The following is an 18,206-nucleotide window of genomic DNA, read 5'->3' on the forward strand; positions in this document are numbered from 1 at the left end:
CAATTACTGATATAAATCCTTAATATCATTTATGGTTGTATGTTGATACAAACATATTCCAAAAACTATCACAAGACTATTCCCTTCCTCCTGAGATTTATCTTCTACAGTGTTGAAAAAATGGAATGTACTAATTTCTATACAGAGGTGGACGGCTCTACCTTGTTTGAACAGTAGGTAATAAAAAAAAATCTGCTTGAGTATGTTTAACCCATGCCATGTCTCCACATCAATCTAAACATACAACCAAATAAATTAATAGTGAACCAGGATTTACATTCAAAAGCATGATTCTGGAAACACTTGCACATGTGGGTAACTTTATGCCCATGAATAGCTTGTATATAAAATTGTTTGCAGGCCAAGGATACTTTTTAGTCTGTAGGATCAGACCCTAATTATGATTTTTTTTGGACTGATATTATACTTTCACAGGCAGTGAAGTGGACACTGATTTTTAGATGCCTCAGATTTTGTGTGCTATGAAGAAGGTACTAATACAACTACTGTAAAACTTTGATGTGATGATATAAATGTTAAGTCAATACACCAAACAACTTATCTTAGAAGAAACAAAGGTTTCCTTTAAACAACATGTACACATCTTTTTTATGTGTATAAGCACTACTTGAACAAGTCCCCCATGCATGGAAGCCAAAGAGTAGTAAAATAACACACAGTTTGTCACACACAGGGCCAAATTCCAAGCTGTAGTACATTCAATAGCCTACCTTTACAGTGAAAACTAGGCACCTTGCAAGCCTGTATCAGAAGACATATTAATAAAGTAAATAATACATTTACTTGTAAATGGTCTTCACTCCCAGACTATATGCTATCCCTAACTGTAACCAGATACACTTTATTCTTCATTTTTTAAAAAATTAGGTTTAATTTCTTCTTTCAATGCAAATTCTAGCACAGCGTTAACGGAGAAGCTGATGTATTACCTCTGAAACATCATATACTGTGAAAGGCTCAAGTTTTGTTGACCAGTTCAATATGTTAACGTCAACTATAATTATAAGAAGTGTATGCTCCCCTTTTGCAGAAGCTAAAGCTGAAAAAAAAAAAAAAAAAAAAAAAAAAGAATGAGAGCAGGGCAGCCACCTGCCATGACAGAACCCATCAGGTCACCACCACCACTCACCTTCCAGGCTGCAGATCCAGCAGGAAAGTGAGTGGTGAGTGTTGCTGCAGAACTCTGCAAACAAGGTGGGCAGGCCTCAAATTTTTTGCATGGTCACATCTTAGAGGGAACCCTGAAGATAAGGCACATGAATATGAAAATCAAAATGGAAAAGAACGGGCATGTTATTTAAGATGGATGTGTTGTTTTTTCCTTGCTTTATTCATTTATCTTAGACATGATGCAGTTGTATTGAGGATGACAGAGACATAAAACGCAGCATTTGAAAAAAATGCTAGACTTCACAGAATATATAAAAGTACTTATGTCAATTGTCAAATGGAGGTAGAAAAAAAAAAGAAGAGACACTTGCTAAACTTTAATTAGAAATAGCTGTCTTGTCATTATCCAGAGAAGATAATGACAATTCACATTCATCGTGGAAATAGCATGTTAGTTGTTTGCAGTCAGAGTACTCATAGCAGTCCTAGCAGAGAGTGCCGCTACAGTTTAAAGATAGTTGTTTATATTTACAGAATCAAATCCTGGCCAGGTCACCTCCCATTTAGTTCATCAGGATCAGTATTTATAACTAATTGCCCCTATTATTTTAATAACTTTTTGTGCATTCCTTTGTAATTCCCTATTCCCTGGCCTAGCCTTAATAGTTTTAGCAGTCAGAGATACTTTTATCTCCACTGTGTATGGAGAGGGGATAAACTGGAGATATATTTTGCTCCATTTTTACCATTTTAGTTAAAATGCACACGTGTATATCTTATTATATAAATAGCTCAAGTTGTGATCATTTAAATTGAGAGATTTTAGATTGTCATTGATGAACTTTAATACTTCATTTTAGGTTGTGTTCCTTCAAAATAAAATGCAAACCACTTCAAAATGCAGGTCCAGACAATAAGGCCTGTTTGTTTTAAACTGGAAAAAAAGACAAATAAAAACAGCGTATGATTTTTTAAAGAAAACATTTATTTTTCTCAGAGGTGGAACAGTCATATAAATACCCAACCTGTCATTAGAGTTTTGTATTTGAAGATTCCCACCCTCTTCCAAACCGAGTAGGGAGTTTTCTAGAACAGAGTTCCTCTTGTAAAATTAGATCAGCATTCACTTTGACATGGGCTTGTAATAGGATTTAGCTGGCTATGTAATAGTTAATTAGTTTGCATCTTCTTTAACTTAATCTATCCTCTCTGAGATCTACTAAGTTTTAATCAGTGACACTCATTCTTCAGCAGGGAATAAGTTTTTTAGAAAAGGTAACTGGGCTTGTGGATTTCTGTGTGGTATTTATTTAATTTATGCCAATATATGTAACAATTGAGCTCTTAGATATATAAGGCTCAGCAAGGACAGATTCACCTACCCATTTTACATTAATAGTCTCTCTTATTCACTACAAGAAAAACACACTGGGCCAAATCCACTTCTAGTGTAACTTCACTGATTTTAGTAGAGTTACAGGAGGTATATCTTTGAGTTTTTTGGTTCTGTTTATACATCTCATTGTTTCTCTAGCCTCACACTCTTCTCACTTCTCAGTCTGCCTTTATAAAATTCCTCCGATTCAGCATCCTAACTCCCAAACCAATTATTGGCACAAAAGCAATGACTGTCTTATCACTGGATGCTACTGTGTATTACTGGCGAATACTTATACGGGTTGGACTTCCCTGGTCCGGCACCCTCGGGACCTGAGCAGTCCCGGATGAGGGAATTTGGTGGACAAGGGAAGGTCCTCTGCCCCTTCCCACCTCTGGCTCCTTTGGCCCCACTGCTGGCTGGCCTACGCAGCTGCCTCGACCCTACTGCCATTAACTGCTGTTCCTGCTGGAAAGCAGCCAGCATGGCAGCATGCAGCCCTGGCCCCGCGACCCAAAGCACAAGCCCCATGGCCGGCCACTACATGGCCCCGACTGGGCTGCTGACCTGCGTGGCCCCAACTGGGTGGCCACAACCCTGGCTCCACTGCCACAGCCCCAAACAGGCTTCCCCTACAGAGCTGCTGAAGCTCTGTCCCCACTGCCAGGCCGGCACGCAGCCCCCATCGGCTTGACACAGTCCCACAGCATATATAACACAGCCTCACAGCTGGATCAGCACACATGGGCTGCTCCAGCCCCAGCTGGGTTGCTGGGCTGCCCATGCCCCACTACTACAGCCCCATTACTGCCGCCAGACTGCTGATGCCCAGCCCCGCTACCACCAGCCTTGCCTTGCCTGGGGCTTTCAGCTGCTGGCCCTCCTGTCCCAGGGCTCTCTCATTCAGCAACATCCATGGTCCTGCTGGATGACAGAGTTCCTGTTTAGGGAGGTACAACCTGTATTCCTTGTCTTTCTGGTGTCTTCTGAAACAACAGAATACTTAAAAGTGACTTGTGACCATTATTATTGGTGCTTCAAACTTTGGGTGCCCAAAATTCAGATACCATAGAGCAGCAGTTCCCAACCTTTTCCAGATGGAGACCCATCTTGACAGTTCAGGAAGACTTAGTGACCCAAGACAATTCAAAAATTGGGGGGAGGGGGAGGAGGGCAGAGCCACCTGGGGAGACACTTGGCAACCCTTTTGAATTGTAATGGCGACCCATAGGATGGGAAACCCTGCCATAGAGGGACATAACTTTCAAGAAGTGCTGAACCAACCCACTTTCCGAAAATCAAGACCCTTAAAGTGCTGCAATATGGGCACCCAAAAATTGAGACACCCAGACTTAGAAGTCACTTTTGACAAGTCTCAGATGTGTAATCATGTTAGTATATATCTGCAAAAACTATGAGAAGTCCTATGGCACCTTAGAGACTAACAGATGTATTAGGGTACTTGCATAGACATGTGGTCAGAGTTGGCAATGGGATCTGTTGCAGGGATAAGCTCCTGGGTAATTAATAACATAACAAATCTGTTAGTCTCTAAAGAGCCACAGGACTTCTCATTGTTGGAGCCACATTTATTTATTGACAATTACAATCTGCAGAATTATAAAATATTGTGTGCATAATTTTAATTTTTGTGCATGTGCAGAATTCTTTCAGGAGTATATGACAGATCTCACCTATTCCATGAAGTACAGCAACAGTTAGTGAGGTATCATCCTCAAAAGAGTTGAATGCCTGCAGAAGCATTGCTGCTGTCTTCTGATTCACAGCATTCCTGGCTTCTGGCCTGTTAATTCCAATTGTCATGATGGTTCCATGTCTCTCAGTGACTACATTCTTCTTCCCTGTGTGGGGGAAAGAAAAACAATCAGCATGAAAGTCTACTTACATTCTTTTTAGTAAGCCATTAATACATTTTAAAAGGTCTGAAAGGCTTAAAGTGTTTTGCCATTAGACTACAGAGAGATTTAAAATAAATGTAGAGGTAAATGCAGTGTATTACTTTTTACTACTTTCATAATTCCTTCATTAACATTTTAAATTGTTGTAATAGATTACTGCCAGGCTTGTATTTAAGCAACAGTAAATAAGGAGTATGAGATATTTCCTGAGAATTAAAAATAATGACCAGCTGTGAAGAGCCAATGGACTTTAGCAAAGATGGGAATCACTCTTCTGGGTGAAATGCACTATGTTGTGACTGTTACTGCTAAAAAATTAAGGAAAAAAGTTATTTTAAAAGCTTCAACTGGTATTACGGGTACAAGAAATTTCCACAGAATTAATATTAAGCAAATCAGGCAAGGAGGTAACCTTGATAACTGCCCTTGATAACTCATTTTACAATCAACATTCACTTTTAATTAGATAACTATCAAGATTGTTTAAAGTAATAAAATAATATTTACTGCAAGATACAGAAACTCACTCTTTTCACCAAAATAGAAAAATTCTGCTCTCAGTGTAAGTAGTTAGTAAAAAACACAAGAGTAAATAATTTAAATGTACCTACATAACACAGCACAATGGAGATTCTAGGCACTGCATGAATTCATAAGGACCTACACCAGAAAAACCCAGCAATGACACTAAGGGAAGAATTTGGCTCAGGACATGTATTTTTACATATATTCTAATGTTTTCACTGTTCATAACTGAAAATGTGGCAGTTTTTCCTTTAATGCACTGGTCCATAGGGACCTGACATCTGAAATCCAGAAAAAAACAATGTGACAGATTCTCAACTGGTGTAAATTGGCCCCCTTTCCCTGATCTCAATTCAACAAAGCTGATTTACAAAAGATGAAGATATGGCCCAGTTATTCACTTCTCATGGGGCAGTCCAGAAGACCTGAGGATCTGAGAGATCACATTTTTTCATGTGCCATTCTTTCAACGCTGTAATTGACAGAGGTATGTCCATATTACAGAGAAAGGGAGTCTCTCAGCAGGATGTTTCCTGAACTTTGGAACTTATTTCCTGCATTGGCCCAAAAACTGACTGAATCTGTTGATAGTCAGGGCATACCACATAGCTATCTATTTACACAACCTATGATCCACATAAATCCCATTTAATGCCGCAGAACAGGACTTCACCCTTCATGAAGCAGAGAGATTGGGGAAAAAGAGCAGAACCCGGCTTTAGAATCAAGAAATTCACTGCTATTCAAAAATGAAACATGAAGCTAGTGGCAGAGCTCAGTTAAGTAGAACACTATATCCAATAGCAGTTCATTAAGAGTCCAGCACCCTTAATTCGAAAGGGGGGGGGGAGCTTGAGTCACCAGCTGTATAGTTTACTCTTTTTTTTTCATTTCATCACTATTGTTTCACTCTGTCCAGCACCAGGTGAAGACACCTCTCTAAGCAAAATATCTATCTCATGAAAGAAATGGAGGCCCTGTCCAGCTCCTGGGCAGTTCTCCAGCTAGGATGCTAACAGTCTTCACTCTCCTTTCTGTTGTAAGCATCATCAGGCCAGATTCACTGGCACACACGTGTTTTGTGCCACTCTGATGAGACAAGGTGGCCATAAACATGGCTGTCTTATCAGCTATTTTGCGAGGGGGCGAAGCAAGCAGAGTGTAAATCAAATCTGAACCATTGTCTTCAGCGTGCCGTACAGTATTTCATGCTGAGATCCAATCTCCCCCCTCCTCCCCCCAAAAAGGAATGTTATCAAAACACATTAACATTTCTCTCCACCCTCCCAAAATCAAGACATTTGGTTTTGGTTTTCAAAGCTCAGAAATAAACTGCTCGGAGCCACCTCTACATCGGCTTAGAATCTGCAGTCCCCACTAGCCGGCCCGCATGAGAAGCGGGACACATTACTCAGCATTTAACGCGGCTCCTTCCCAAAAGAACAATTCGTTCCAGAGATGGGCATTTGACGTGACCGAAGATCCTCTCCAAAAGGAAGCTATTAGGGATCGACGGAAACCTGTGGTGCAATGTATGTGGGCAGGGGGGGGGGGGTTCGGAGACTCCCGACAGCGCTCGCCGTCTGGCAAGGCGGGCGGCAGGCGCGACGCAGCGGTGAGGGACCACTGCAGGCTGCGCGGTGGGGTCTCACGCCAGCCAAGCGCACGGGGTGGCTGTGCCGCTCCCAGGCACGGAGGGGAGCTCGCTGCACGCCCCGCAGCGCTGGTTCCCCTTCTTTTTTCCAGGGCGGCCCTGGCAGCAGCTCAGGGAGCATTGCTCGCGGCCGGCCGGGGGCCCAGAGGCACCCACCTGCGGCTCCCGGGGGCTCTGCCCCTGCCGCCGAGGGGGAGGTCTCCCTCGCAGAGGTGCCTGCTCCCCTGGCGCCGCCTGGTGCCTGCTCCCGGGCGCGGCTGAAGAGGAGGCGCGCACCCCGCGCGGGGCTGTGCAGGAGCTGCCTGGACATCGCCCGGCGCTCCCCCGGGCACTGGGACCGTGGCACCAGCGGGACACACGGCCAGTCCCCACGTGGGCCGAGCGGCCGCAGCGCCTCTGCTCTCGTTCAAAATGGCCACGGTCCCGCGGTTCTCCTGTTTGTCTCCTCCACGCTGCGGCCGCAGGCTGCCCCGAGCAAAGCCAGGGGGCGCGGGCGGGCGGGCAGGGGCACTGTGCCGCGAGCTGGAAATGCAGCCAGGGGGCGCAGATCTCTGGCTGCACCAGGGTTATGCGCCATTGCTAGCCCCTGCCTGGGCCAGACGTGCGGAGTCCAGCCTACTGGGTGCGCTAGGCACCAGAGGGGGCTGCGCTCCGGGTCAATAACACTGGCAGAACTGCAGCCGCTTGCTGCTTTGTGTGCCACCGACCCGGGGACAGGGCCAAGCGCTTTGCCACGACGGCACGGTCACCCGGATTCAATATTAATCTTTGCAAGTCGCACAGACGTCTTTGTAGTGCCCATAGATGACTCATGGTAGTACTCGGAAGATACACAACTCCCTATGCTCCTGCCAACATTGTAATGGCTAAATGGGGTGCCCTTGCATGCCCTCTGGCCCTGCCTGCACCCCTTTCTCTCCATAGGTACCAGTTACAATATCGCCCCAATATTGGTATCTTTACTGGTTGATATGATTATACCAGGAAAGTTGAAGTGGGGCCCCCACCACCCATTGTAGATACATTTATTCCAGCATACTTATTCCTCTAATAGAAGAAAAATAATCCATAGCAATAAAAAGGTATTTTTGTACTACTATAACCAAGGCCATCCCATGGTGGGCACAGGGCTGTGGCAATCCCTGTGGAAAACTGCAGGCCCTGTCCCTGTCCCACTTCTACTCAACCGTACTCCAAGCCCTACCCCTGCTCCACTCTGCCCATCTCACGATGCTGCACTTCCCGTTGCTATGGTGAAGCAGAGTACAACCGGCTGGGAGATGGGCAGCAGTTGCTCCGACTCCTGCCATCATGGTGAGTGCGAAGAGTCCAAACCCCTGCTGCCACCCAGCACCAGGCCCTTCGGTAATACACTGGGCCACCCGGGGCCCCAGGTATTATTCATACGATGGTAGAGGTAGCAACCATGGCCGCCCCCACAAAGCACAAGGCTTGGGGTAGCCACCTCAAACCATCTTATGGACGGGACAGCTGGCTACAACCACATCAACAGGAGGAGTTGCATTAGTATCACTATTTCAGCAGTGGTACTTAAATAGCTTGTATACTGAGGATGCTGAGAGTCATTAAACAAAACTGTAAAGCCTATATATGATGGAAAATACTTGAAGCCAGGAGGTGTGGCATCACCCCTAATTCCAGCACCTATGTTAATTTTAGTAAAAATCACACTCCTAACACATGTAGTTATCCTGATTCAAAATTTGTGCATAAACCACACCAAAACCATATTTTCATAAGTGCACACCACAGAAGATTTAATCAGTTATCTAGCTGACTTGCAGCTGGGCCAGTATGCCCTGTAAATTACCCATCAATTCCAGTTTGTTAAAATAATTACTGGTAACATTTGGGAATAAGGGTGTTCGATGCATACCTGTCTGTAATGGCAAAAATTGTAGGCTGCCTTCCTGTCTTTTCTAAAAGCAACAACATAGCCTTCATACACTGTGAATTTAAAGCTTTCTGGCAATGTTCTTGCAATTACTGCATGTTAATCACATATATCTATTTTCTGTTTAACTCCTAGTTTTGTAATGGCAAGTATTCTTGCGCAAGAGGGCCAGTGTAGACAGCAACGTAAATTTCTTGCACAAGAAAGCCCGATGGCTAAAATGACCATCGGAGCTTTCTTGCACATGAGAGCGTCTACACTGGCACAGATGCTTTTGTGCAATAGCAAATCTTTTGCACAAAGGCACATGCCAGTGTAGACGATCTCTTGCGCAAATACTTTTAACGGAAAAACTTTTCCGTTAAAAGTATTTGCGCAAAATCGTGGCAGTGTAGACGCAGCCTTACAGTTTAAAGATAATATTCCCTGCTCTCCATTTCCTTTGTCTTACTTATATTTCCCTAATGTGTGATCAGGGCTTTGCTGGGTCCTTTACACTGTTCCACCAGCATTAGCCACAGGTCCATTTCTACCAACCTTATTTTTGTGTACTCATTGAAACAGTTGCAAATCAGACTAGCAGGGAGTCCAGCTTTTCATTCCTTTGTTTTTCTCCCATCTTTGTCATAAAACAGTGCTTCTGTAGCTAGAGAGTGCCAGATGGAAGCGACCTCTGACATTTTTAACAAGTGTAGTGTTGTTACTCTGCTAACCTAACTGAGCTTTGCCACACTCATCAAGTGATTGTATCAACTGAGTAAGTGACCCACATCTACCATTTAACCCCCTCTGTGTTAATGTAGATGGTATATATGTAAGACATAGTTATATATGACTAAGTAAAATGCTGTTTTCCTAGGGCCAAACTGGTTGTTTTAAAGTGTTGCTAATCTTTTATTTTTAATTGATTACTAAGCATCATTTTTTCATATTCTTTAGCTACAGGTAGATGTTGGTTGAAATGGCTATGCCTTTTATTTATATGCCCGAGTTAACTTTCTTCTTAATGGAAAGTGACAAGGATGGCAGGTGGTCACACAGAAGGTCAATCATACCTGATTGCATACCCACAGCATGATGCTTGCAAAAGGGCTGGTTCTATCCTCACACCAGGTTTACACTCATGTCATTATCCTGGTGACTGTGGAATACCTACAGATTTCTGCCAAATAAGTGAAATAAGCATCAAGCACAGAGGGTGTAGCATTTCTGGGGCAAACACCTGAGCAATAAGCTTAATGGAGTCCTTGGGCCCTTTCTAAGGCATTGAGCAATTATTGCAACACTTACAAAAGAATGTCAACCCTGTCTGTAATGAAACAAACGAATGATTAGAGAAGGCATTGTATCCTAATCCTCTCTATCCTGCCATCTGCATGATTTCCAAAAAGCTATGCCGGAACAAGTTCATGACTCTGGTATTTTTCCCTCTTTGTTGGAACACAAGCAATGAGTAAAAGAGGATTTTTTTTATGACATGGGAGGATTTCTTAATATGCTTGCTTAGTGCTACTGACTGCCGACAAGAGGTGTGAAAGTCTCCACTCCTGAGAAGAAAACAAACAGAAAGCAGTGCTTCTGTATAAATGTGAATATGGACCGTGATGCTATGCATTTCAATGCAAGCCTGAGAGCAAGTTCTTCATATAGCTTGTTCATAGTCAATGCATTGGATTAAAAGGCAATTTTCACAAAGTGACCAGTACTAAATATGTTTCCGGTAAGAATAACCAGCTGTGCTATGCTTGTGAAATCCAAGCATCTTTGTGTGTTGCATTGTTGTTTGATAACTATGTCCATATTATGGCACTTGTCAGTAAATTTCTTCTAACAAATGTTTACATTTAGAATAGTGTGCCTAGTTATGGTAATTTTTATTTTCTCTTGTGAAGTAACTACGGTTGAATCTGACCAGTGTCGTACCAGAGAATTTGCCAAACCACAGGAGGTCCATACTGTGTAGCAGCATTACCAACACTTCCATTGCTTACTTAAGAGTAAATTAGGGCTAAACAACAGCACAGAACACCGAGAGCCAGGACTGAATGTACTTGTGCATCTTTCTGGATATACCACCTCAGGCATCATATTTTTACCTAGTCTGAGATGGAATTCTGCAGTTTTGCCAGTTGTAGGCCAGGCTTTTGGCCACAGGAGCCCACATGTCAACTAAGATCAGATCGAACTAACTTCTTCTGCCTAGAGGTCTGTGACCAGTGGTGTGCAGAGACAAAACAGCTTTCTTCCAACCAAAGCATTATTTATTGTAATAATAGGAAGAAAGCACTTAGAGAAAGAGGATTTTAAAATAAAAAGTCCATGTGCATACTACCATGGGACATATTCTCTCTATGGCTATAAATACCTACAGGGAAGCCCAGGAAATTGTATATTTTGTAATTGCAGTGGGCCCCAATCTCTGGAGTCTTGTAAGTTTAATTGGACTGTAGCTTGCATGATTTTTTCTGGGGGTGGATTAAGGGGCCCTGTGTTGGTAGTGTTAAAGTCTCTGTAACTGCAAGTCAATTCTGAATCACTAAAGATTATCATGCATCCCTAGTTGCTGAACATAACAGATAAACAGAATGCTTTCATCAAATAATCATTCATCTGTTCTTTATAAAGGACATTTAGTTTAGATAGCACTCCAAAAAATTAACACTATTTTCAATATCTTCTTGTAAATGCTCTTTAATACAAAATATGTACTCTACCTGGAGGACTAGGCAGGAATATCTAATATATAAAGGAGAATGTTTTTGTATGTTTGTACGCTGATAACTTGGACACTATAAGAGCTACTGCAACCAAACTTTGCATGGGATAACCTTTCATCCAGGAAAAGGTTTTAAGGTACTGTGGGAGGGAAGAGATGAGAGACCAACGCCTCTCCCCGGGACTGCACGGAGCTTGGCAGTGCGGGGAGAAGCGGCTTCCTGGGGGAAGCGGCAGGGCCAGTCACTCACTAAGGCCGGCAGAGGGACAAGGAAGCAGAAGGCGGGCTTGGGCGCCAGCAGCAGGCGCGCGGCTCCCTTCCCTCTCCCTCCCCTCAGGCTCCTCACCTCAGTTATATCAACTGTCAACTTATATTTCAGCACTGTATACTGACAAAGTGCAAGGACAGTCACTTAAAGTAGTTGGAATTGATTTGGAGACATCTTGCTTTTCACATGGACAACTCTATGTTGTGTGTTCAAGAGTTGGAAATGGAAAAAAATTGTACATATTTGTTAAGAATAATGAAAAAAAATATAGTTTACAGTAAAGTTTTTGATGATAACATGTAAAATTGGTTGTTTTATGCTTAATTTATATATATTTTAATCCCTATAGAACTCAGTGCAACTTTTCTACTATTCAAAAAACAATAATGGACTACTGTTTTTCTAAATTTTGTTCCTCCACTTCCCTGAGCAATGCCGGGTAACTCCCGCTAGTTTAAAAATCAATGAATATTTTCAGGTACTTCCACAATACTTTTGTAAAGCACATTGTAAGTGGGGAACTCACCATTAGAGCATCGCTCATGCCAGAGCTCAGCATTGTAAGAGTTCTTCTATTCTACCATCCCCTTTCAGCTATTGTTTCATTTCTGTAATCGCCTACAATTTCCATGGCCAATACCTCAAACTAGCAAAGCTTTCAAGTTCAGGCTGTTGCACAGGGATGTCTGCAACAGCTCAATTTAGAATGATTTGGAATATTTTAGGGTCTGTTTTCAATAAAGATGTTAAGCGTCCCTGAAACCAGAAGCTAGGTCCGCTGACAACCTACTGTATCTTTATCACCAGTGATTTTTCCCTTAAACAAATAACACTCAGACTCCAATTTAAGGCCAAACCATATATTGTAAATTTTGAAACGGCAACACATGAAACTTACAACAACCAGTACCCCAATACAACCCTAACCCGAAGAGAAAGCCCCTAAAATAAGGTAGGAATATACATTACACACTCCTGGTAAATGGAGGTGATTGTGGAACAATGACGTTGCTCGTCACCTTCAACCCATCGGCTAATTGAAAGCCTTGGAGGAGGAACAATGAGGAAATCCCTTGAAGCACAATTCCAGGCCTTTGGCACAGGACAGTGAGGGAACCCAAAGTAAGTCAGTCCACAATAGGTGGTGGCTTCTGCTTGGTATGGAGGTGATTAACCCTTCGGTATAATGACGCAAACCAGAGGGCAGTCCAGATGGTGTTACATGAAAGGAAGGCTGCGGTTAGACCAAGTGCCAAGTCCTTATCCTGAGCCTTCACTACAGGCAGGTGGCAGCAATGAAGACAGCAACGCACCCTTGGTCCAGATCCAAAGAGCCAACACAAACTCTCTTCACAGGAAGCTTTTATTACCTTTAAGGTAGGAAAACTATTTGCGAACTGGGTGCATCAATTTAGTGCTGTGTGCATAGATCCAGCATGATGAGTGCATAGATTTAGCGGGTCGTGTGCATATATTTTGGACTGGGTGCACAAATTGGAAATGAGTGCAACTCCATGTGTACTGAGTGCAAAGCACTCTGAGTGGGAAAATCTGGATTTTATCCCTTCCCTTCAGCTTCATGGAGGCCCTCAGACTCCATTTTGAATCTGCACATTAAGTATTCAAGTACCCCCTGTCTATTATACATCCTTGATTACCCATATTATTTCCATATCACTAATTACATGCAACAAGTCCCCTTCTAGGGAAACAGAAGATCAAATAAACCAAAGGGAAATCCACCCTGGATAGAACTACTATAAGGCGTGTGCATAACTGATTGGAAACCTGCTTCCAGAGAGTAGTTATCAGTTGTTGACAGTCCAACTAAAAGTGCATATCAAGCGGGGTCCTACAAGGATCAGTCCTGGGTATGTTTCTGTTCAATATCTTAATCAGTGATTTAGATAATTGCATGGAGAGTATGCTTATAAAGTTTGAGAGTGATACCAGGCTGAGAGGGGTTGCAAATTCCTTGGAGGACAAAACAAATTCAAAGTAATCTGGACAAACTGGAGAAATGATTGAAGTAAGTTGGATGAAATTCAATAAGGACAAATCCAAGTACTCCACTTAGGAAGGAAGTTGCCCAGATAAAGCATAGGAAATGACTTGATACAAAAGAGTTTTACCAAAAGGAATCTGGGGGGTCATAGTGTATCACAAGCTAAAGATGAGTTAACAGTGTATCACCATTACAACAACAACAAAAAAAAAAGCAAACATCATTCTGAGATGTACTGAGAAGTGTTATAAGCAAGATACAAAAAGTAATTCTTCCACTCTACTCTGTGCTAATTAAGCCTTAACTGGAGTATTGTGTCCAGTTCTGGGTGCCATATTTCAGGAACAAATTGGACAAATGTGGAGCAAGTCTAGAGAAGAGCAACAAAAACAATTAAAGGTCTAGAAAACATGAGTTGTGGGGAAGATTGAAAAAAATGGATTTGTTTAGTCTGGAAAAGAGAAGACTAAGAGGGGACATGATAATATGTTTCAAGTACATTCAAGTTTGTTAGGAGGAGGGAGAAAAATTGTACCATTGCAGCAATGGTGATTTAAGTTGGACATTAGAAAAAAAATTCCTGTCAGGGTGGTAAAGCCCTGGAATACATTGACCAGGGAGATTGTGGAATCTCCATCACTGGAGATTTTTAAGAGCATGCTAGACAAACACCTGTCAGGGATGATCTGGTCATACTTATGCCTGCTTTGAGAGCCAGTGACTGAACTTGCTGATGTCTGAAATACCTTCTAGTTCCATGACTCCATGATTCTTCTGCCCTTTTAGAACTATTCTTCAGCTCAGCTTCTGGGATCAGTTCTTGACTCCTGGTCCATCTTTAAGCCATTTCCTCCTCTGTTGAACAGCACTGACTCCTAATTTGCTTTCCCTGGAGTCCCTCTGATAGTCCATCATTCACTGAAGTTCTCTACTCTGCACCCCAACTCCTAGATCAGACAGAATTCCTCTTTGCTCTTTTATCTAAGCACCCCCTCCCGCAGCTTTCTCTGAAGAGATTCTTTTTCCTAGTAAGATCCCACAAACTCTAGCAACTTGTCCCAAGGCACACCTTGCTTCCAACATACTCTACAGTAGAGCCCCTTTGCCAGCCCCAGTAATTCCTCTCTCTCTCTCTCTCTCAATGCTTTTTATGAAGTATGGGTGTTCCTCAGGTTAACGCCTACTTTATTTGTCCAGTCCTCATGCACAGAGGCAACTAATTATGGAGGAAACTAACTGAATAGGGTGGACTGGCCCATGGCCTCTTGACCTGTAAGGGGACAGGCTGACCTGTTACACTCACATTCATTTTACTCTACATTATTAAAAATTCTACCTCTTAAGGTGCCTAAAATTGGCTACATTGGTTCAACTAGGAATGTAAAGGGGTAACTAGTTAACTGGTTACCCGATAAGCACTGCCTTACTGATATGCTTACTGGGCTAGCTGGTTAACCAGCACCCCGCCCGGTTAGACTGGCCCCCGTCTATGGCACTGTGTGGCGGATTCTGCCCAACCAGGCCAGCTGGGCCCGCCATGCCACATGCCAGTTAACCAGTCAAACATACAGTTTAACTTGTTAACATTTTTAATGGGATTTTGCATCCCTAGGTTCAACACATGTATATATTCGAATATTATGATCCCTTAAGAATATTAATATGCCTCATGTTAAATTACATATTACAGCAGTGTTTTATTCAGGTAGTCTGGCTAATCTTATATATTCTTCACCTTTTAGCCTGTCTTGTCTCTATACCCAGTCACCTGTGAACAGAACGTAGATGGTGAAATCCTTGCTCTACTGAATAGGGATGTAAGAGTTTACACATTTAACCGTTTAACCGATAAGCATCAGCTTATCGGTTCTGTTTGCAGTTAAACTCTTCTGCCAGTATGCACTTTCTCTCAGATACCAGTCTTGCTTCTGGGAGCTGGCTGCCACCCCATGCTACAAGCCCTGCAGTATAAGACTCTTGCAGAGCCCATAGTGCAGCCGGGGCTAGCAGCCAGGAACTGGTGCATGCAAGGAACTGGCTTAGCTGGCTGCCACCCTGCACAGCGGGCTCTGATACTGCAGAGCCTGCAGCATAGTCATCTCCACAGGAGCCAGGCCAAAAGCTGGTGCGCAGTGGCTCTGGCTGCCAGCCCTGCTCCCAGAGAGCTGGATGCCCCACCCCGCACTGCAGGCTCTGATAGTCCCAGCTCCCAGCTTGTGTGCACCAGCTGTCAGCCATGCTCCTGGGGAGCAGGTTACACTGCTGATTCTACAGTATAAGCCTTATACTGTAGAGCCTGCAGCGCATGTAACTTTGTAACTGCTAAGATGTTTAACAGTTACACGGTTACTTTTTAAAAACACTTTTAACGTCCCTACTACTGAAGTCAATGAGGGTTTTGCTGTTAACATCAACGGAGCCAGAATTTCATCTGGAGTTTTTTTCTGCAATCTGACAGGAAGTGGTACAATTGCAATATAGAAGTGCATTGCCTGGATTTACTTGTTTGGCTTGAGAAGACTATTTTAATCTTTTAAGGCAACAAAGGAACACATAGGTAATTCTTTACTACATAATTAATATCTTTACCCTTCTTGGCAAATTATAAAACCTTTTTAATTACTTCTCTCTTATTTGGGGATAGATTATGTGTCTCCAAGAAAACCATTTGGCTAGTTTCTAAGTCTACAGAATTTCAGTAAGTAAAGGAGTTGATGATGAATAACAGAGATGGTTACAGTAGCCTCTGTTCACTGTTTGTAAAAACCTTCAGCGTTTATTTGTGAAGGCCCATGTCCACGATCCAGAGCGAAGCTTTGAAAGCAGGGAGTCAGTTGCATATCTAACTTGGATTAGTACCTAGACCCATGGGAAGTGACATAAGATATTTACAGCACTGTTATATTTAATATGGATATGAAACAATATTAGCAAAGCAGCAATGAAAACATGTCCTTACTCCCTTCCTGCCCCCCAAAAAAGTGACAGAAGCCTGGGCTTATCTAGGGGCTAATGTGTATTGCGGATACAGTGCAATTTAAGAAGTAATGCAAAGTGGTTTTCAGAGTGATGCAGGGGTTTAATGTAGCCACTCAGTTGTTCAATAAAAATCAACAGAAATCATATGGCCAAAACCTTAAGGCCTAGATTGTGCCTTGCTATCATGCCCATACAGGGAATTGGAGTGGAAATTATTCACCCCTTGTTATGACTGTTCAGATAGCAGCTCCAGCTCTCAAGGGAACAAAGGGTCTGAACAGCCCATCTGAACAAAGAGTCTGAATGAAGGGTCAGCTGAAGCATCTCCTTTGGAACAGCTGAGTTGGGGGTAGGGGGGGAGGAAATAGAGTTAGCTCAGCCATAGCTGCCCTTCCTCCCCTCCCTTCCACCCTTCCATCTGTGTATTGGCCAGGATTGCTGGCTGACCCTGAGTGAGAGTATGGGGAGATGTCACAAGAATACTGTGCTGTAAAAAGGTGCCAAGATGACAGTCAGAGTGAATAACATTTTCTGGGTAGCTGGCGAAAAGGCAGTGGCAGCCATTCATCAACATTTTGGGTGGAGTGCGGTGGACTGATACTTAATGGGACACGCAAATGAGTTTATTATTTAAAGGTACTTTTGAAAATGATACTCAGTACAGGCAGTCCCCGAGTTACGCGGATCCGACTTATGTCGGATCCGCAGTTACGAACGGAGATTTTCTCGCCCCGGAGGACTGGAGCGGCGGGATGCCTGGTCCCGCCGCCCGCCTCCTCCGGGGCGAGAAAAGCTGCTCCCCGTCTCCCTGGTCTGCTGGGGGAGCCAGCAGACCAGGGAGACGCTGAGCAAAGCGGCGGAGGACCCGGGTCCGGACCCGCGGCCGCTTCCAGATCAGCTGATCTGGAAGCGGCCGCGGGTCCGGCCCCGGGTCCTCCGCCGCTTTGCTCAGCGTCTCCCTGGTCTGCAGACCAGGGAGACGCTGAGCAAAGCGGCGGAGGACCCCGGCCGGACCCGCGGCGCTTCCAGCTGATCTGGAAGCGCCGCGGTCCGGCCCGGGTCCTCCGTGGCTTTGTTCAGCGTCTTCCTGGTCTGCTGGGGGGGGACGCAGCTAGTGCCCCCCCCCCAGCAGACCAGGGAGATGTGGAGCAAAGCCCGGGGCCTGTGGTAGAGCAGGTGGGGCGCTGCCGGTTGGTCCCGCAGCACCACTCCTTGGCGCTACTGGACCAACCCAGCAGCACCCGAGCTGCTCTGCCCCAGGCGTCCCCAAGTTAGCCGCTGCTGAAACTGACCAGCGGCTGACTACAGGAAGCCCGAGGCAGAGTTGCTCTGACCCGGGCTTCCTGGAATCAGCTGCTGATCAGTTTCAGCAGCAGCTGACTTGGGGATGCCTGGGGTTCTTAAGCTGAATCTGTATGTAAGTCAGAACTGGTGTCCAGATTCAGCTGCTGTTGAAACTGATCAGTTTCAGCAGCGGCTGAATCTGGATGCCAGTTCCGACTTACATACAGATTCAACTTAAGAACAAACCTACAGTCCCTATCTTGTACGTAACCCGGGGACTGCCTGTACTTTTCTGTGGTTACTGAGCTATTCATTACAAAACTGCTTCTTTGGAGCCACTGACTACAATGATGCGGTTTGCTGGGCGGTTAGCCCCTGGCAGGCTGCTGGTGCTTTATTTACCTGTGCATCTGCAGGATTCACCATTCTCAG

General features: G+C 44.0%; 1 protein-coding gene across 3 annotated transcripts in view; it reads right to left on the reverse strand.

The window, feature by feature from the left end:
• LOC102448550 (enoyl-CoA hydratase EchA19-like) overlaps positions 1-7,178 on the reverse strand; it is a 36,347-nt gene extending 29,169 nt beyond the window's left edge. The window contains exons 1-2 of one of the 3 annotated variants that reach the window (XM_075921284.1): positions 6,764-7,178; positions 4,204-4,371 (exon numbers count right to left, since the gene is read on the reverse strand). In XM_075921284.1, coding sequence (XP_075777399.1) covers positions 4,204-4,371; positions 6,764-6,917 — 322 coding nt within the window. In that variant the 5' untranslated portion in view covers positions 6,918-7,178. Of the gene's footprint in view, positions 1-4,203; positions 4,372-6,305; positions 6,446-6,763 lie in introns of those variants that run through there. The other 2 variants (XM_075921285.1, XM_006138786.4) reach the window with 2 other exon arrangements.
• Positions 7,179-18,206: the final 11,028 nt, after the last annotated feature.

The sequence above is a fragment of the Pelodiscus sinensis genome, chromosome 2, assembly GCF_049634645.1.
Source record: "Pelodiscus sinensis isolate JC-2024 chromosome 2, ASM4963464v1, whole genome shotgun sequence".
NCBI lineage: Eukaryota > Metazoa > Chordata > Testudines > Trionychidae > Pelodiscus > Pelodiscus sinensis.